Source organism: Scatophagus argus, chromosome 1 (assembly GCF_020382885.2).
Source record: "Scatophagus argus isolate fScaArg1 chromosome 1, fScaArg1.pri, whole genome shotgun sequence".
NCBI classification, from domain to species: Eukaryota; Metazoa; Chordata; class Actinopteri; family Scatophagidae; genus Scatophagus; species Scatophagus argus.
Window position 1 is genome coordinate 13,140,319 of NC_058493.1, and position 21,931 is coordinate 13,162,249.

The window sequence follows — 21,931 nt, forward strand, 5'->3', positions numbered from 1 at the left end:
GTACATTTGGGTCATGATGCCTGTAAGTGTTAACATTTCAAATGTAGAGAAAAACTTTTCATTTCTTGTGACAATGTTTGATGTCTGAAAGCACACACAGTGACACACGGTGAAACATCTGTATTTGTTGTCTGTAGCAAAGAGCAGGTTAGTTGTTTGTGGCCTAAATAAAAGTTGTTAATATGTTTAATAAATGTGACTGTATATGTATCTATGTGCAGTTTCAGTAGCAAACTGGTGGGGTGGGTTATCATCCAGTGGAAGAAATGCAATGCAGTGCAATAAGCTGTAGAAAATGAGCCTCTGATTGGCTAAATAATTAAACATTCCTGGTGCGTTTTTATTACAGAGGAATAATAGTTTTTTAAAAAAACAATTTTTATTGTAACCAGGTTTTGGATCTTTTAACTATGAATAATAATCACAACTTTCTGTGTGCTGGAAGCCCACCACATGCAACTGTTTTTGTTTTTGTCACAGAGCAGTCAGACATTTGGTGCAGTAAATGTCCTTGGAGCTTGTGCAGACTTTGTGTCTTGCTAAAGGACACTTGAGAAGGTCTGATGCTGACAGACGTGGGGGCTTGAGCTTACTGAACAGTGATCTCTGAACACACTACTGAGCAGCATGAGTGCAAAATCTCTGTTGCCGCCCTCCCTAAAAAAAAAAAAAACAACGAAAAACAACATCAGATTGACACAGGTTTGTCTTTATTTAGTGACTGAGTGATTGACAGCGTTGGACAGATACGGTCAGGGTTTTATGGACAGAAGCAAAGAGATTAAAGTGTCTGGCATGTGCAGCTGGCTTTCTGGGGACGAGTCGGGGTAGTCTAGGACCTGCTGAAGATGCTGACCCTCTTTATCCTGGCAGTTTGGCTTCAGGTTGGGTTTGAGCTAATCTTTCCCCCAAAAGCCACAAAGATGGCAGTAAATGTACTGCAGCATCGCAAAGATCCATCCTTGGACAACTGTCAACTTGATTTTAAAAAACTTTTCTCTTTTAATAGTCTAGATTTAAAAAAAGAAAGGAAGAAAGAAAAAAAACAGAAAAATTCCAGTGAATAAATCCACCCGTCTGTCAATTGGTATCATTAACAGAAATCACCTGATTATTTGATTTTATTAAAGAGGAAAAATAAATATTTGTGACTGCATGAGCTGCTACTTGTGTGAAACGTACAGTAATTCACTAAACACCCACCTGAGCATTTAGGAGCAGATGGAGTACAGTGAGTGAGTGTGGGGATAAGCTGTATTTCTTAAAAGGTTTTATTCCCCATAAAGTTTCAGCCACTTTCAGACACAGTTTGGCCATTGTTGTTCTGCTGGCATCACTGGTAGCACCACATTCGTGTTTTGTGGCTGTTGTTGATTAACAGGTAAGACTCGCTGTGATGATGAGGCTGGCCAGCACTTCTTAAGACAATTAGTACCAACAACAGAATTTCTACTCAAGGAAATTCTAAAATGCAGGCGCTCTTTGAAAATATTTTACAGTAGATGATAAGATTGTTGTCATAAATTAGATCAGATCTGCACATTCAACAAGCACGTGACATGGCTTTCTCTGCAGATAGAGCATGGTAGAAGTCCCTTTGTTGTCACGCTTTTGCCCCTGACATGGTTTAGTAAATCCTGCACGACAGGACAAATACTGTCTGAGGGGACTTGTACAGTGACTTCCTCTGTGTGCTTCGTTATTGCAACAGGAACATTTTTCAGCATCTCTTGATACAAAAATAAAATAAATAGCAACAATATATGTATAACATATTGTACTATGCCTGGGTAAAATATTAAAAACTTTAAAGCAAACACATTCCTTTTTGTCTCATTATGCATTTAAATAACACCTCATATCCCTTTCAAGTCTTGTCGTAAAGACCGTCGGTAGCCGACAGCGCAAACACTTTGGTTACTTTGTGTTGAAACAGTGTTTTAATGTGCCTGCATCTACTGAACATGTTGCAAGATTAAAACGTTTTTTTTTTCTTTAACGTTTTTGGAAATTGCCTTGCAACTGTTATACTTGATATATTGTAACAGACAGCGTTTATGAGAGGAATCCTCCAGGCGGCAATGATAAACAGTTAAAAGGAGCATTCAGGAAGTGTGAGGACTCTTTTCTTCCCTGCACATTTTTACAGGAGTTGATTGTGCATGTTTTATCTCTAGGACAAGTTTAACCTCAGAAATCACAGAACTGCAAAACCCTTAAGAGTCTGGGTACTGTTACAATGGATAATCAAATATAATCTAACTACAGCATAGAGTCTGACTGTGCTAGATAACACAGCAGAGAAAGCTGTCTCCACTCTCTCTCTCTTTCTCGCAGTCATGTAGACGGGCTAAAGCAGCTACTGGACATATTGACTGGACTGATTTGATTCGGGAGGAAAGGCGACAAGGGGAGAGAACAGAGGGGAGGAGAGGCGGGTGATCTAGAGAAGTGGGGAGGTAATAGCGAGGCAGAAGAGATTTTATTTGCTGTTCAGCTCCTGTCTCAGGCGGCAGCCCACAGCCGTGATCAGCGCCGCTCCTTTCCCACTGCCGTCCTCGGACAGCAGGAAGTTGACATTACACTGAGGAGCCAGTTCGTTTACTGTCTGGTGCATGATCCTGGAGAAACTAGACACAGACAAGACACATCATGTTACAGCATGAAGTGACAAACACTGGACACAAACAACAGAAAAGATTTTGGATTTGTCATTAAAGTTAAACAATGATGTGTATATGGAGGTACCACAACGTCAAAACAATATTTTGGTCATGCTAGCTTAGCATGAATGATATAGCTGGTGCTGTTAGAAGGACAGAACGAATTTGTCGAAGACGTGTTAAAAATAACATAACAAAAGAAAAAAGTGAGTGTCTATCCTATACTGTGCAACTGACCACACATCCTGTATTTAATTGGTCCCTAAATGAAGCATGATTCAACATGGTCTCTATGCAATAATGCATGAGACAAGTACTTGTTTGGCTCAGTGTTAACATTATGAATATTTTACTTTATTCGTTAATAGGTTAATTGACATGACAGTAATTTGTGTGGTGTAGTGTTGATCAGAAAAGTGCACATGATCAGCAGCTCAGAACAAAAGTGCGTTTAGCTTTAGCTATCTTGTCAGTGTAAATGCAAACGAGGTAGCTTGGTTGTTGACGTATAATGATGACCTGTAGCACATTTCAGGCTTGTAATCCACAACTGGTCGAGCCTGCTTTTGTGTATTTTCACTTGCCTTGTGCATAGTTATTTCCACTTCAGCATTTACATTAAACAAAGACAGTTGACATGGGATGACGCTAAATGTGTCATTAGCTGTATTTGAACATAAAAACATGTCCTTTAAAGCGGTCACTTAACCTTGACAGAATATCCTGCTCACCACAAGTTACGTGGACAGTGACCAGTTTTGTATTGTCCGTAACTGATGAGTTCAACTCACTGTGGATGCAGTTTGTAAAGTGTCCCGTCCACCCCTACAGTGACGTTCAGATGGTCCAGTCCTCGGTTCTCTCTGATCTTATCGACCACGGCCGCCATTCCTGCCCCACACAGCTGAGCTGCACGTCGTGACACTGCCCCGCATACCTGTGGGACAATAAAAACCATTATCATTATTACAACACTCAACACACTGTGGTGCCACAGTTGGCTGAGCCAGAAAATGTATCACTCCACAAACACTGAAAATAAATATAAACTAACTTTTGTATAGTCACATAGGCTCGCATCTTTCACAAGACAAGAGTGATAACAACACATTGTGAGGCTCAGACTCTTTCATAGTGTCCACTAACTGTATTGTATTATACAGAGGTCTTTCTGCTTTTTAGCCTACCCTCACTGATTTAAATGGAATGGACAGAATAATAGAAACACCTTTCTTTATCAGCTTACACTGCTGACCTCTCTGAAGCACTTTCAACAAAAACAGAAAATTATAATCTTCATTAAAGTGGGATTTATTGCAGGACTGTTTAATGCAGGACAGTTTCTATTTTGGCTAGATGAACTGAATCAACTGGCAGCTGAGTGTATAATCACTCCCAACACCATCTGAGGTGCAAAAAGAGTCAAGACTGCCCTGGATGGATGGATTATCAGAGGCTGAGGTGCTTGTGGGCTAGTGTTTTGATTGATTTGTAAGAATATTTCAGTATAAGGCTTTGTTATGTGCACACATATGTATCTCACTATACCTTACCTCTTTGACTATGATACTGTCATCACAGGTGCTGTCCAACCCTAAGTGCTGCAGGATAGCTCTCACCTGCAGCAAAGCCAGCCTGTCACTGGAGAAAGACACAGACATAAAGACTGAACCATTAGCAGAAGGGAAATTAAGTCCAGATCAAAAATCCAAGCACAGCTTTAAGAAGTAAGAACATCAGTAGCAGTGAAACAAGCCATGATAATTTATTTTTTTTACCTCTCTATCTGTGAGAGGAACTTAGTTTCAAAGATGCCTCTGGTCTTCAGTGTTTCAGAAATCTGCCCTCTGAACAGGAATCCTCTCTTGGTCATATCTATCAGGATGTTCCGCACAATTTCCCCAAGATACATGCCGCTGCACATTTTCTCATATCTGTAATACACATACAAGCACATACATACAGACATACATGTAAATGGTCATATACACGTGTCTGCACGTATTGGAAATCATTCATAATGATATGAGTCTCGGAAATTAAGGGTTAATACACTAACAGGTGTTTCTGACTTGAAAAAGGTGAACTTAAAATGTGTGTGTGTGAATGGGGTTTTAACCTTTGTTTGCCTGGATTGAGAGAGAAGTCATCCACTAAGCGGTCGTACTCTGTCCTCATGTCGTCAAGGCACCCGTTGTCTCCAAAAGCTCCCCACTCCATGTTGACACACATCTGTCCCTCATCTCCGTCTATCATCTCAATGTTCTTCATCTCCTCCATGTAACATGCGTTACTGCCTGTACCTACAATCAGACAGGCACATTAGATGGACAGAGAACAGAAAACAGTATATCCATCAAAAGGAGGGGAAACTAAAGGGGAAACTAACCTGCAATAAGGCCAATCTCACAGGTGGGTTCTTCATAGGCACAGGTCATCATGGTTCCCACAGTATCATTCACTATGGCCACTACATCCAGGTCAAATTCCTAAAGAGGAAACATATAACATGATGCAACATCACAGAATACAAGTATGCCCATAGTGCCATGTTTAACTGAATGATGCTGCTCCTCATATCCTACCTCTCTCCTTTTTATGGCCTCTCTCAGCAGTCCCACCACATCTTCTCCCTCACAGTCTGTCGCCTTGAAGCCCTTGGTCCATGTCACCAGGATGCCCTGCACACACACATAACAGACAGCTGACTTAATTTAAATAGAATGCAAGTATTTCATTGTCTGTTAAAAGCTAAGAAAGTTCTGCTCCTGCATTCAAGAAACACAGTATTGTCAAACTAAAAACAAAACTGACCAAAAATCAACATTTTGGAAACATTTAGATTATTTTTCTTTTGGCACTGGTGATATGGGTGCTCAGTAGAGTACCCAGTACAATATATCAGAAAGGGAAGATTTGTCCACTCACAGCGTCCAGGCTGGTCTGTCGGCAGGGGAACGAGAAGGTGAATCCCAGAGGAAGACGAGTATTCTTCATCCCCATGTAGTCCAAGAAGTCGCTGATACACTGCACAATGTGATCAAACAACTGGAGGAAGAAATTTATGACAATATGTTAAAACACAGTGCATATATCACAAACACTTCCTTACGCTTACATTACTTACATTACATTACACCCTTACATTAGATTTATTACTGTACCATATTAGTGTTCTATCTGGCAGTATTAACAAATTAATTCTATTATAAAATATAAAAAATGCTATCCCTCAGGGCTTTAAAAAGGCACACAACAGACTCACATTGGCTTTCAAAGAACACCTTAAATGTCATATCACTGTGGATGCAGCGGATTTACATATTTTCGAGGTTTAGTTATACAGAACTGCTATATAATTCAACTGGTTTGCAGGCAGAACAGACCAGTGAAAGAGAAAGGTGGAATTTAGTGGATCCCTGTTAAATCTGCATGACACTTGACTGGAAATTTCCAGCAATGGTTTGGAGGAGTAGTTATAACACAAATACGGAGCTGAACGACAAATGTAACAACAGTCCTTTAATATTGAGCAGAAACGAGAAAAATGCTGCTACACTGCTCGTCAGACTTTGCCCTGGATGGCTGATGGAAAGCATGCCACTGATTGAGGTGAGGCCATAGAGTCATTAGTGGTGTTTTTCTTCCCTTTTTCTTTTCTTAATACAGTATTGGGCAGAAATACACTGGGAACTGTGCAGTATCACAGAGAACACATACTAACGTCTAGTAGTTTTAGGTTGTCCCATAACAAAGTGGGCACAGTCTTAAGAAGAGGTTTGGTTCTAAAAAATAAGTGAAAACGTGAAATAACAATATAATAGAGCCACTTCTGTAAAACACTGACAGAATGAAGAGGCCAGAGGTGACAGACGGGATTAACTTCCTCCAATGCACGAGAGTTAAGTTCCACTCGTTGTTTTAAAGCAAGCAAGCAACCTCTCTGTCCACCTCTAACCTATCGAGCTCCTTTCCTGCTTCTGTCTTCTTACCTGTGAACCAACAGTCAACACACCTCGACCTCCAATAATCTTCACAGCACCAAGATAGCAGAGGTTGAGGTCAGAGTTTTTCACTCTCACTTCTGACTTCCATCTGAATGCGTTGTTTGCATCACGTCAGTGGGTGTATTACAGATTACTGAGTCAAATGACTGATGGATCTCACCTCCTCTCCTGTGCCCTGCATCACTTCCAGAGGAATAGCGTAGATTTTGTTGTGCATCTCCACTGTTCTTCTCTTGCCAGAACGAATCTTGACCAACAGAACTCTGAAGTTAGTTCCTCCTAAATCCAAAGCCAGGAAGTCACCATTCTCTGGATAACAAGACAGACAGAGAGACAGACAAATGAATAAATAAAACAATCACCATGTTGCGCGCACACACACACACACACACTTTAAATACATATATTTCTTAAATACATGTATGTGTGTCACCTGTGCCATCAGGAGTGCTTCGTACAAAGGTTGGCAGCATTTTGACAGTAGCAGAGTCCTGAGTGCTCTTTGAAAGGCCATTTTCTATCTCTGTCCTCATTCGCTTCTTTACCTGGAGAAATTTAGATTATATTAGACAGTGAAGTAACACACTGTGAAAGATACACACACATTCAAAACACACTATAGTATCTCACTTCTAGCAGCTGTTCGGTCGTCAGACGAAATTCGGACAGTATTTGGGCAATCTGTCGTGAGTGTTCGGCGAGTCTGTAGGCCACAGCTGTCACCATGGCTGCTCCTTTTCCACTGCCGCTCTCTGATAGGAGGAAGCGAACGTCAGTGTCCGGAACCAAACGCCGGACTGCTTTATGAAGGCGACGGGCATATCTGAAATAGATAAAAGAGTTTCATTAAGAATGGTGGTCTTCTCTGGACAGTGTGTACTGATGAGGGATAAAATGCACAACATAAGGCTCCTTCCAAACACCTGACCACAGCAAAGTTAATGAAGCAAAGTAAAGTGCTGAGTGAGCATGGTAAATCAACACAAACACACATATTTTAATCTCATCGTCACTCACTGTGGGTGCATCTTGTACAGAGATCCATCGATGCCTACAGTGGTTCGTAGTCGTGCCACACCCTTGTTCTCCTTTAGCCTCAGTAGGATGCCTGCCAGCACTGCAGCTATCAGGTTGGCGGAGCGGAAAGACACAATGGTGCAAACCTGAAGGAGGAGGGCAACAGAGACACTTGACAAAGTGCAGAATAAAATAAAGAAAGCATTTTTCATTTTATGAAAACTCTTTTTATACACTTCAATAGAAACTACTTTCAATTGTGTTGGAAAGAAACCTATATTACCTCAGTAATTCTGATTCTTGTCTTATGTTTTACATTAAATACTTGAAAATACTTTGCTTCCCTATTAACTGGCCTCTTTGAAGAGAGATTTCAGTAACAATTACACACATGCTGGACAGCAATGCAGTCGTCGGCTGAAGGCTCCACACCAAGTCTGATTAAAATTTCCCTGGCCTTGGATAACCCCTCCTTACTCCTAAACAAGAAAGACAGAGACAGAGAAGCTATGATGGACCAGAGACATTTACGATTTCAAGTTTCAATGATTTACTTTCCACTCCATTACGACAACACATGGAAGTTTAAAAGCAGTGAGACTTACTTCTCTATGGCTGAGATGTGTTTGGTCTCAAACTTGCCCTTAGTGAGCAGCTCAGGGGTGATCCTTCCCTCAAACAGCAGGCCCTCTCTGGCCATCTTTACCAGGATGAGACGAACCAGTTCCCCCATGTACATACCACTGACCATCTTCTCAAATCTATGTCACAGTGAAAAACAAATAGGGGAAGTGGGTAAAACAAACACGCAGAAACCGGATGTTAAATATCCTGAGCTTTGCGTAAATATCACTCGACCATTCTTTGTTCAACCAACTGCTGTTCACTAATAGTTAAAGATGCCACAAGTTGAGCTTTTAGCAGCTGAAGCCTTATTACCTGTTAATGTGCCGATTCAGGTGTGCTCGCCTTAGAGGTTATAGGAATGTCAGGTTTTTAGAAAAACCTTCAGTGTGGTGCAACAAGGGCAGAGAGCCAACGAACAGCTCTGGCTTTTCTTTTCATATTAACAGAGCACACTGCTGTCATTTAAGTTTTTGAAAACTACTTAAAAATAATTAACTTGACAGATTTTTTGTTTTAAAACAAATGAATGCAATTTGCTAAATTATGATAATCTTGCTCTCTGCCCAGATGAATAAGCAACAGCTGGTGGTGTAACGGACAGATAATCATCAGCTGATTCTGACACAAAGTAGCTCATCTGGATAATGTGAGAGGTGTATTGGGCTGTAATACGTTTGGTTTGACATACAGCTGTTTTCCTGGGTTGATGGAGCCTCGGTCTATCTCTCTGTCAAATTCTGTCCTGATGTCTTCCAGCCTGCCGTCGTCTCCGAAGGCCCCCCACTCGGTGTTCACACACATCCTGCCTTCGTCTCCCTCCACCAGGTCGATGTTACGCAGCTCCTCCATGTAGCAGGCGTTGGTGCCAGTGCCTAAGCACAGAGAAACACATGTCCTCTCACAGTTTCATCTCATTTCTGTTTGACTCATTAAAATTGAAACAAGTAACCTGTTCCCTGTCCTTGATGAACAGACGTTGGAGTTTTAATTCTTACATAGTTTATTTCATATTAGTGTTCTTATTTTAACAATGACAAATACACTCTTGAATCTCTGTGGTTCCTCGACTACTCAAATGGAAATTGTTACAGTACCGATGATGATGCCGACTTCACAGCGTTGGTCATCGAAACCACAGGTCATCATCGTTCCCACAGTATCATTCACTACTGCCATGATGTCAGCGTCATAGTCCTGAAACCAATCAAAGCACAGACATAAGGTTTTTTTGTCCTTTTTCTTTTACAGCTATAGTTTGCTGTCACCTGTGCAGTTTTGCATCCCACTTCCAATTAAACCAGATGCACTAGGAAAAACATGTTTGATTGCTTCAGACCACAGGAATGAAGTGTGGCATCAAATGAGCGAAAATGGGGCAGAAGGTGAGACTCACTCCTCGTTTCTTAATAGCTTTGTTGAGCAGCTTGACAACGTCCATTCCCTCCACTCCACTGGCCTTGAACCTCTTTGTCCATGTCATCAGAAAGCCCTGCAGAAAAACAAAGAGAGAGGGAGCTGAAACAATGCAGATATGATGCTGGATGGAGTTTCTGTTACAACTCATAATGGAGTGTGTGGTAATCTTGAGACATTTGAATAATTTTTTTTTAACAAAAGTAGAAAATGTCATGCGACACAAAGAAGTCTAGTATACTGCAAATAGTCCAGTCAAGAAAGATACTGCCCAGCCTTGGATGAGAACTTAATCAGTGAGTTGATTTTTAATTTTGCTTTACCTCATCTAGTTTGTTCTGCTGGCAGGGAAAGGAGAAGGTAAAACCAACTGGAAGTTTCTTGTCTTTGATGCTGTGTTTTTCCATGAAGTCACCAAGACACTCTGCCACATGGTCGAACAGCTGGAACAGATGTGGAAGGAGGAAGAGGTTGTCTCAGGTTGAGTTGAAAACACACTCTGTGTGTGTGTGTGTGTGTTGGTGTGTGTTTCAGTATAAACCTACTCTTGTTCCACTGCCATGTATGATGTCTTCTGGTGTGTCATAGATCTGACTCTCCATCTGAACAGTTTGTTTCTTCTCATGGCTCACTCTGACGCGGAGGATCCTGAAGTTACTGCCACCCAAATCCAACGCAATGAAGTCTCCCTTCTCTGTTGAGACAAGAAAAGTAGGATGACGGGCTGAGGAAAGGGCAGGGGAATGCCCATTTCCAGTGGGATACTTTGACATTTTGATCTCTATTAGATGGGTGTTTCTTTCATTAACTAATTTTAGCAAGAGTTTTTTTTTTTCATAACAAAAATGAACACACATTGAACAACACAGTATCGGACTGGGACATTACTCAACAGGAAGACACGCATTATCAGTATATCTTTCTTCTGTTAGCTGAGCAAACAGAGCTTTGACTATTACTCTACAGTGAATTTAAGAGGTAGTGTAGCTTCTATTCTTTTTGGTCCGACATCAGTGCCTGAACTCACTGTTGCTCTACTGCACGAATGGGCAAAGATTCCCACAGAAACACTCCAACATGTTGTGGAAAGCTTTCCCAGAAGAGCTTTTATAGCTGCAGAGCAGTCTGTGTATTTAGAATGAAGTGTCATTAAAGTCCCTGTTGGTGTACTGGTCAGTTGACCCAATACTTTTGTCTATGTAGTGTATCTCTGTGTGTGTATGCTGGTAGGTACACTGAAGGTTTGCTTAAGTATTTTCTGCAAGATAAACTTTCTGGTTAATGATTGCCCGGTCGAACCAGGTGCATTACAGTGGCCATATCACCTGATCGGGAGCTTATCAGAAATGAAAATGAGTAAATTAAACAGCAAACAGAAAGGAAAAAAAATCAGCAAACCTAAAGGTGTAGCAACACCATTTTATTCAAACCGACACTGTTGTTCAAACCTTAAAACACTGTGGGATACTCATTATGTCTTAATCATTGTAAGCAGTTATTTTTTTGTGTACAGACAGTGTGCTGTGTTGTGAAGCTCTGATTAAGATTAAGAGTATTCTTAATGTTAAATCCCATGAAACTATGGCAGATGTTTAGTCCATGGTCACTTTTGGTTTTACCTTTGTCTCTGAAGGAGCATAATTGATTTCAAGCTTTCTTTGCTTATCATAACTCTTTAGTAATAGAGCTCAGAAGGTGTATTGACCTTTGATAAGAAGTGATAAACCAGATTGTGCCCTCTAACCCACTGCACATAAAGTCTGTTTTCTTTCAGCTCCAAATACTTAGTGAGCCACCTGTCACCCTTCATGTCACATCTATGAAGAACTAACAACATATCCTACTGATCAGAAAATTCTTGGTGTTCCTGCAGTAGGCTCAGAGTTTAGTGCTTAGCGTAGCACTACTTCACAGCCAGTATATAGATGTGTTTCTGAGACATCAGTGATGATTTGTTTTTTCTAATGACATTAGAGCCATTTTTACCTTCACCCAGTAATGTAATTTCATGTTATTTTGATCTTGTGCTGCAACTTTTTGCGCGGATTGGAATGCAAGGTCAGGTCATCGGTGCAGACTGACCGATAATCTATCTGAAAGGAATGTAAATACAGCAGACAAAACCACTAAAAAATAAGTAATTCAGCATTTCATAAAATATTTCTAATAAGTTTCTGTGGCTCAGTGGAAAGACAGATAACTGAGCCATGCAATAACAAGATAAATTTTCCAGTGTTTCCAGTGCTGCTCAGTGTTATCTGCACACATATAATAAAACATATTGCAGTAGCTCACGGCAAGAAGATGGCAAAAGAACACATGTGAATTGCTGCTGTCAATAACCACACAGAATAATCATCTTAATTCAACCTAATTTTTAATTAATAATTTTATAAATTTTTAATTTTGTTAAATTAGTTGTAACTTTAGGATTCTGACTGTGATTGTCACTATCTCTTACAATGACAGCAGGATTAGTGGTAATCTCTGGTGTGTATGCGTGTGTCTGTAGGTAAGGCTCTCACGTTGTAGACTAAAGTAGATTTAAGATTTATTTTGTGCCAAGATGTGTTCCCAGGTGAGGGGAGCAAGAGAGAGAAAGAGAGAGAGAGAGAGAGACAGAGAGAGGGCTCGGCTTCTATTAATATTCGACTGACGATAGCAACAAAATTTGTCTCTCAATTGTAATGTATGGACACCTTCCTCCCCAAGTACAGCAAGTACAGGATATGGGCATTCTGATTCACATTCATGTGAGTTATGAGTACAGAACACCTGCAGTAAATTAGGATTAGACAGTGGCAGACAATGACATAATGACAGGGAAAGAGAGAGAGAGAGAGAGAGAGAGGATGATAATATTTAAGTGCAGAATAAACTCTGTGATAGGAAGAGGAAATGTTTGCCTTCTGAGTTTGGATTAGCTTGGGCTCTGGGATGAAAGGTACTATATTGTACTTTTTGTCACTGATTTCCTTCAAGACAAATATTTCTTGTAGTGGAGTGTTTTCACAGCATGGTATTAGTACATTTACTCAAGTAAAAGATCTTTATACTTCTTCCTTCACTGGTTTATTATTATGAAAAAGGCTTCTCCAAATTTGGGTCAGAGTCCAAACACTCTACTCCATAAGGTTTTCTTTTTGGTGAGAATACCAATTTTCAAAGCTGACTGTGCAGCCTGACCTTTGATGATACTCATTCATACAAACTGATTTTGATGCTATGATTTCATCAAAGAAAGTACAGCACTTGTAATCACGGTTACAGTACGGATTAGAGGTGCTAACCTGAGCCATCTGGGATTGACCGCACAAACGTTGGCAGCATCTTCAGTGCGGCCGTTGGGTTAGTGTCCCGACCCAGTCCTTTGGCCAGCTCCCTTCGAAATTGCTGCATGATGTCCAGTAACGTCTCATCAGAGAAACGCATGGAGTACAAGTACTTGTCAATCTGAAAACAAACAAATATTAGGTGTTAATATCCTTAATCTTAACCATTAAGCATCAGTCTGTAACCAGGACAATACATTAACATGCACACACACACACACACACACACACCACTATCCTCTGACACCAGCTAATTCACTCTCAGTTTAGAGCGACAGAAAAGTTTTTATCTTGCTTTACTTTTACTTTAACTCACCACATGATATTGTGGTCACACTGTACACTCTAATATCCAGTATCTAATATATAGTAACTAATAAAAAACATCATCAGTGTGAGCCACAAATACCAGGAAGTAGAGGACGCTCTTCCTATGCGGTTATCAAGACAGTTATGCACAGAAGGGTGTTCCCTGTGACTTTATTATGGGTACGTATTATGGGACAGTGTCAGTCTCTGACAATAAACTGACTGTCATATGTGTACCAGTAGTATCAGACCCACAGATAAAGCACGGCAAGGTGTGCCTTAAAGCTCAGCACATTTGAACATATCGTATATGCCCCCCCCCCCCCCCGTGTAACGGATGTGAAACAATCCTGGTGAAATCCACTGTTGTCACAATCTGTGATGACATGTGACTCACCAAGAACCCACTATTACAAATCGTAAGTCTGGCTAAATTTCATGTTGGTGGCGGTGGGAAGTACCCAAGTACATTTACATAAGTGCTGCGTTTAAGAAGTTTAACACTTTATACTTCTACTGTACTAAAACTCAGGTGGAAATATAGTTTTTGCTGCACTACAGCTTTATTTACTCATTAGTTTTTTCATTCAAAACATACAAAGAGCTTATATAATATGATGCTTTGTTATAATTGAAACTGCCCAACAGTATTTACATGCACAATACAATTAGTTGATTGAAGGCATACTATGCAGGATTTGTCAGCTGCTGTTTCTAAACACACCAATAAGCAATTCTGGAGAAAGATGGTTTCTTTATTTAATCTTTTTTAAAATGAACTGACACCCAGAAACATGCTAAACACAACAAAATTCTGAGAAGAAAAAGCAGACAGAAGAGTCTCTGCATATATAAACGCCTCAACACACGCCTATTCTGTCTTAAGCAATGACTGAGAGGGTATATATTTGCTATACGTTGTTTTTCCCCAATATGGTATATCTTTAATCAATCAGCTGATTTATAGAAAAGGTTGGCAGTCGTGGATCAGCGGTTAGGGTGTCGGACCTGTAACCGGTGGATCGCTGGTTCGATTCCCCGTCCCGGTGTCCATGGCTGAGGTACCCTTGAGCAAGGTACCTAACCCCCACTGCTCCCCGGGCGCTGCACGCGGTCGCCCACTGCCCCGGGTTTGCTGTGTGTGTGTGCACGTCACTTGGGTGGGTTAAATGCAGAGAACAAATTTCGTTGGAGTGAGTTCCCTCCAATGACAAGATATGTCACTTTCCTTTCCTTTCCTTTCATATTCTTGATAATCGTCACTTTTCAAACAAAAATATTTCATCCTCTCCAACCTCACAAATATATGACTAAGAGTAATATAGTTATAGTATTCACGTTGACATCTATGTGATAACTAACTTGTATTGCTCATTGTAACAGGCGTCATATCCGAATGCTGTAACTTCCTGCTTCAGGAGTCACACATTAAATGTATTTCCAGCTCTGCTCTTTGGTAACTGGCTCAGGACAATGCAAGTTTGGGTGTGGGCGTACTTACAGGAACAAATTTACATCTGCTGCCCACAGAAACAGATTTTATAGTGACGAAAATATGTGCCTTGACACTAAAGAAATCTAGTATTTTTAATATATTTAGAAGAAATTTGTCCATGACACCACATTTTGGATTTTATTGATAGATAGTATGCACACACTGAAATAAAAATAAACTAAGCAAAAATTTAAAAAAAGTTAAGACAACAAAACACAAACAGGTTTTGATATGACTCGCACATGCTGTTGGTAGTAAAGAGTGTGACAGAACTTTTGTTGTCAGTTTGGCTTTCATCATGTTTAACCATGCAGAGTAGTATAAACAAGTCAACACGGACGGAGACTCAACCACAACAGTGCTGTCCAACTCCTCTGTAGGTGTCACATTCCCTGTATTCTGTCTAAATGTGGAGTCTGCCTCTGGGATAAAAACTCATTAGCACATGCTTGTGTCATACAGGAGCCCACGGCGGAGTAAATGTACCCTCTCACTTTCGTAAACTCTGAGATGCATTTTACCCTGAAGCCCAGCAGATTGAAGAGACTCCTTTGCGGTTAACAGCGCCTAACCACAATGATCCTCCGCCTTTAGCGTCTGTTATTTCTGATCTGCTATAAACACACAAACAAACAAACCACATGTCTCTACACACAAATAACGCACCCTCTACATGTCACAAACCACTCAAGGAGACAAGTATGTGTGTTCAAACACACATACAAAATAAATTTGTTTCATATAATCCACAGGTGTGCATATTAAATAGCATCACCAACATATTCTTCAAACTGTGATCGATTTGTTGGCATGTCGGGACAAAAGATTTATAAGCAGAGTATTTCATGCTGTCTACTCTGAGTGGTGCACTACAGTTAAACCAGATTACATTCAATTTTATGTGCACCTGGTTATGTTTGTGTGATATATGTTACACATTTGTAGACCTTTGAGACGTACTTACTGCACTATCATAATGAACTCTGAACTGAACAGCCTTGAGTATTTGAAAGTTAACTTGATACTTTGCGACATCTTTTTGATTTGTCCTCCAATATAATATGAATTTGTGTATGTGTTTTTTGCATTTGGTCTGTTTGATCCAGCTGTTCAACCTGGGGAAATGAAAGCTGAGTTGTGAAACACATTCTGCAATAAATATCTGCAGTTTCCGCCAATAATGTAGAGTGTAGATTTGAATTTAATGCCTGTATAAGGAGTAGAACTCCAGAGGGGATGAGGAAGCCCTGACTTTTCTCACAAACTCTGCATGGTCCTGTACTCACATATCCACACTTCTGTTTAACCAACACCTTGTTCAAGTTACATTTATCATTATGTTTGTGAGACAGTGGAACAAATGCATCCCTGTAATGTCAAATTGTTGTTGGTGCTGCTGATTCAATTGAGAATCAATACTCAGTCTGCAGCTCTCTGGAGTTTGTAGCTCATTGTTTTAGCCCACTGGTCATTGGGATTGAGTCCATCTAGTTCTCTCCGATCCCTGTGCTCTGAATAACACCAGTGTTTGAGAAGATGGCAAACACTGAGGCCTTCCTGCACAAACCCTAAATTAATCTTAATTCAGGAAAATGATCATTTTCTTTACCCCAAGGGACAAGGGACAAACCTTGACTGTCAAGTAGTACCTCAACATTATATGAATAATCACTGAAATAGTAAATTGCACTTTTTTAGTAATGAAACTTGGATTTGCCAGTTTGAACAGGCATAAAGGTTTGCTAGTCCAGACTGTGGGCATCATTCCCATCATTACCTTCCATCCAAGATGATGTTAATGAGGCTTAAATCGGGGCTTGGAAGAGAAGTTGTAAAAACATTTTTGTGGCTCCAGAGCCTCCAACAATATTTGAATCAGAGTGGACTGGAGCTGAAGTTTGAGGATTTTTTTTAAAAAAGGAAGCTCCTCACCAATGCTTGAGGCTGACAACTCAAGGCTACATTAGCAGGTTTTGAGAGAGAAGACTAAGTGGACTGAAAAAAGACTGTAAACAGTTTCTGGAAGTTTTTCCTTGGAACTGTTGCCAAGCGTTTGCTCATGGGGGTTTTGTTGGGTATCTAAAAATCAAATTAAAGAGTTTGGTCTTGATCTGCTCTAACTGGAAAGTGTCATGAGACAACTGTTGTTGTGTTTCGGTGTTATATAAATAAATTGAACTGAATTGGTTTTGCTACTTTGATCTGGATACTTTATTTTAAACTGCCCATTGTGAGTATGACAGCATGAAAGGAGTGCAATACTATAAAGTGGACTACTCTTTTATGTAATGGTAGCCAATTGTTCGTTGACACATTAGCCATGAAATGTATTAAACTGTTACAGCATATCAAGACTGATGATTGAGAGTCTACTTTGTACTGTGTGGTCTCAAAATACATACGTAAAATGTATCCTTCTGAAATAAAAGTTTTACTGCTGCCACTCCCTGCTACTCACTGATCTTCATGGTTATATTCCTCCTGTCACCACCTTTTACCACCAACTGTGTGGTCATATACAATGCAACTGTACAACCATACGTGTTGGTTTTACTAAGACATGAGCAAGGTGGCAGTTTATATGCATTACATGAGCACTCAGCGAGCTAAACTGGATTGTTATTTAAATGTACTGCTTTGAATAAGAATGGGTTCCTAATCAGCTAACTGAATAGCCCACTTAAATAACAATGAGCTCCAAGCTGACCAGGGTGGCTCTGGCTTACAAAGGGCGAGGCCTAAAAACAGGTATTGTCCACATATCTCCACATCAAAAGAGAAATCCACTGAGTCACTGAGAATGAATATGAGTTTCTGCTGCAGGAAAGAAATTAGCGTCATTATACTGTGACTCAGCACTCTGCAGCTAGAAATCATAACTAAGCACTTTATTTACAGTAGGGCATCATCTGATCTTGCATAGCTCGGGTAAATCCTCACTTCTTTTTTTCTTGAATTTCCCTTGAGATCAATAAAGTATCTATCTATCTATCTATCTATCTATCTATCTATCTATCTATCTATCTATCCATCCATCCATCCATCCATCCATCCATCCTGTGCACAGTGACTATGGGTAATCCCTATAATTCAAATGAAACTTTTTCAGTCTAGTCATCTGGCTTTATGACAAAAAGTAGTTTTATACCTCTTTTAAATTAGAGTTCTCAGTTTTTCCACTAATGTTGTGTAAAGAGACATTCCCTGGTGAGGTGACATGAGGCCTTTGTGGTCTGTACGTCTATAAAGGCTGTGTTTTCCCCTCGACACACCTCTGACACACAGCCTGCAGCTTGGCTTAAGTTACAGGAACAGATTTCACACCCACTCTCTCTCTCTCTCTCTCTCTCTCTCTCTCTCTCTCTCTCTCTCTCTCTGCCCCTCCTTCCCTCCCTTTCTCTTCCCCTTTACTCATTCTCCCTGTCCTTTCTGTTTGCAATCCTCATTTCAACAAAGCCTCGCACTCCTCCTCACTGACAGGTGATTCAGGAAGCACTGAAACCTGACTCCACTGTGTATGTGTGATGTTGTGCACACAAAGCCCTGTCATATGGAAAAATACTGTCCTCTACAGTGCCCTCTCCTGAAACTTCCCATCGTCTACACACACACACACACACACACACACATACTGAAACACTGCTTGGATGCCCACTAACAGCCCACAATGTATCAAAGAGTGCAGTCAAGGACACTACAGTGGACTGAGTGGATACGCATTCAGCCGACTGAGCCTCTTTGACAACTGTAGAGACTCACACTTGTTCTGAAAACACACACGAGATCTTTGCAAATTTTCATTTACAGCTGCTTAAATCCTGAGCTGCACGTTTCACTGGTGGAGAAGTTGTTGGTGGGACGTGGACACACCTTTTCAAAGGCTACACAATGATTACACACCTGGCACAGTGTGTGAGTGGGTGCATTTGTGTTTAAGCCTTCCCCTCCTGTCACCTATGGTCACATGGCCAAAGCTGGCCTATTTTAGGGAGGCACGGAGAGGAAGAGAGCAGGAGTAAAGAAGCAGCAAGGTGTGTTGGATTACGTCCGATCCTGGCTGCTGATAAATATCTTTTACCTAAGCAGACTCCTATCTGACTTTGGCACACCTGGGAATGGCAGCTTTGTGTATTGTCAATCGTATGAATACAGATTTCATTATTTTACTGGCCTGAGACAGCAACTTCAGTCAGAGGGGGAAATGGAGGAAATGTGTGTGACAGCTTTTCTCATTTATACAGAAAAAAGATCAGCGTAAAATGCAGAATGCACAATCAGTGATGGCATGCGACATCATAAGGGAGCGACCTTAAAGGGGCCCTGCTTTACATTTGAATCATAAAACACATGTTAAGACATGGCAATAAACAAACAGATCTGAAATAGGTTCAACTTCCTGTGACTCAGTTTTAGCTCACAGGGCCACATTCGTTTAAAGGATGCCATTTGTTCCCTGGAAATATTACACATTCAAAGTGCTGGGAACTGTTATGTCTGTCTGAGTGACTGGGAAAGCTCAGGTCCTTACACACACACACACACACACACACACACACAGGGCAACAATAACTGGTTCAGCGAGTGTAACACCAGAAGTGAAGGCTCCGCTGAGAAGTTATGAAAGACACACATTCATGGCGTTCACCGCATGCATGCCACTCTTCACCTCTCTACTCTTAGTTGATTTTTCTCTTTCTTTTTTGATAAAAAAGAAAGTATATTCCCGTTGTTATCACATGCCAAAGGATCCGAAAGGCTCTAGATTTCCTTATTCACTAAAAGGTCCTTTAGCTCCTTTTCCTGTTTCGACTGTATTGAGCTCTACAAAGAGAAACAACAGTGCGAGTCTCATTTTAATGAGAACATAAAAGAAACTCACTGACCCCTATAATAACTTTGCTCTTTCCTGTCAACTTCTAGCTTCTCATCCCTCCGACCATTTGTCCCTTTAATCATTGCCTCCGACTTCCTTGCTCCTCCTCTTTGCCACATCTCTCAAAACTTACATCATGGCACCAATCACACACCCGTGTGTCATGTCTCTTTACACATCTTACTACACATTCACACCCCTGTGCAGTTTGTCACGTCTCACCTTGCCACGTTGATCACTACAAAAACAAATGTCACTGATCGTGAAATGAACCCAACAAATCCATCTTACACCCCCACAACACGCTCTCCTTTATTCACTTCCTTTAAGAGATGTTATCACATAACCAACATCTCTTTGCATGTACTGTACTGAAAAACTCAAAGCTGTGAGGATGACAGTATGAGTAAACTCAATGACCTCTACAAACACATGCTCTCCTCTTCTCTCCTCTCTTCTCAACCTGGGCTTGTTCTTCACATCACATGCTCACGCGGGGATAATTTTAAAAATGGAGGAAAAATGGAGGCGGAAGAAACAGAAGCACTCACCTTTTTAACCTGGTCATCCTTGAGTTCAGTGAAGTAATAGGCTAGTAGCTGGGCCGCAATCATCCTGCTCCTTTTCCTCTCTCACACTCACATGCAGACTCACTCAAACACACGCACACGCGCACACACACACACACGTTCACCTACAGTAAGATGGAGAAAAATCCAAAATAAAAAGGTAAAAAAAATAAGAAGTTAAACTCTGATCTCTCTCTACTTTGTACATGCAATCTGTCACACGTCGCAAGAGGTATAAAACTATCCTGAATCCAGTCTGGTGTGGTTTAAAATAGACAGAGCTGCTTCATGTGCCGCTAAGACTCTACAGCTCTTCCTCTCTCTGAGCATGTGAGGGTGGCCAGGAAACATGAGTGAGACAGCAAGTTTAGCTGCAGGAGGCAGAGAGAGAGAGAAGAAGGGAGGGCTAAAACATGAGCCCTGCCCACAGTCTCTGAGCTCATTGGATAGAGAGGGAGTGACTGTGGGCTGGTGAGTGTCATATCCTCTTCTCTGTAATTGGCTGGGCTACTGACGCCTTGGAGGCAAACTCAGTGATGGAGGTGGTAGGAAAAGGGGCCCTGCCTGATTAGGGCGGAGGCGGGGAGGGGGGAGGAAAGAGCTAAACAGGGAAGTGAACTGAAGAAGGAATTTGGGTTTTTACTGTTTCGAGGAAGTTGTAAAGTTACGTACCATTCAACATGGGTTAGTAAGAAAATGACTCATAAGGTTAGTCATGGTCAAAGTACTCTATTGCCGCTCATTTGTCACTGGGCTGAGAGGAAGTGGAGGAGGCAGGAAAGAGGCCAACAACATGTGAAAATCACAATTTCATGTGTTCAGATTTTGGACTATTGGTCTAAAAAGGCTCTGAGAAATTCTAATGGGCGTGTTTTTGCTGTTTTCCGACATTTTCTGACAAAATGATTAATTGAGAAAATATAATGCAGATTAATGAATAATATAACATGATATGCCTTTCTGCTTCAGCTAAGATGTCTCTGGTTTTCTGCAGTGTTCTGGATGGTTGGACATGAACGATCCAGTTATTTATCACAGTTCTGTGCCACAAGTGGAGGATTTTAACTTTGTGTTTTGATATATAAATATCTATTTAGGAGCAAATAATCACCATATATTTTTATGTATTTCTACATGTGTTCCACACACGAAAGGCCAATGTGTTTTATAACCTCAGGTGTGCAAACTGTATGTATGTATGGCTCTGCCTCCCTGGTGTGAGACTCTGTGTGCATCTGTGACCAAAACCTTAAACAGTGAATGAGATGTTTGCAATAGACATCAGTGCACAGATGCTTTGACTTTGTGTCATTTGTCTTTGTACCTCTTGAAAGTGCAGGGTAATGCAAAAGCTTTGCACTTGACTCGCCCTTCAATAATTCAGATAGAAAGAGAACCACTCACTCCACCATCCTGACAGTCAACCTTTCAGACAGCCACTCTCTGTCCTTTCAGATAGACGTGACATCATCATCACAACAACAACAACGACAGCTGTGTGTTGTCTCTCCAGTGAACCACCACAGACACAGAGGGACTGTAATCCCTCATACACCCAATATGTGGGCTGTGGAGTTAATGCCACCTTAATACATTTTCTAAACAGCAGATAGTGCAGCAAAGTGA

At 40.9% G+C, this 21,931-nt stretch overlaps 1 protein-coding gene and 1 long non-coding RNA gene across 2 annotated transcripts; both read right to left on the bottom strand.

Moving 5' to 3' along the window:
- Positions 1-693: 693 nt before the first annotated feature.
- Positions 694-20,664, bottom strand: hk1 (hexokinase 1). The gene is made up of 21 exons (XM_046384568.1): positions 20,288-20,664; positions 13,018-13,180; positions 10,273-10,421; positions 10,051-10,170; positions 9,708-9,803; positions 9,409-9,508; positions 9,003-9,186; positions 8,293-8,448; positions 8,079-8,166; positions 7,688-7,833; positions 7,301-7,493; positions 7,104-7,215; positions 6,831-6,979; positions 5,592-5,711; positions 5,249-5,344; positions 5,053-5,152; positions 4,783-4,966; positions 4,442-4,597; positions 4,217-4,304; positions 3,455-3,600; positions 694-2,630 (listed from the first exon to the last, which is right to left on the bottom strand). The coding sequence occupies exons 1-21, from the start codon at positions 20,348-20,350 to the stop codon at positions 2,483-2,485; spliced, it is 2,757 nt and encodes a 918-aa protein (XP_046240524.1). The 5' UTR covers positions 20,351-20,664; the 3' UTR covers positions 694-2,482.
- On the bottom strand, positions 15,688-18,734 carry LOC124056788. Its single transcript, XR_006843016.1, has 2 exons — positions 18,625-18,734; positions 15,688-18,591 (listed from the first exon to the last, which is right to left on the bottom strand). It is a non-coding gene; the product is annotated as an uncharacterized LOC124056788 (long non-coding RNA).
- Positions 20,665-21,931: the final 1,267 nt, after the last annotated feature.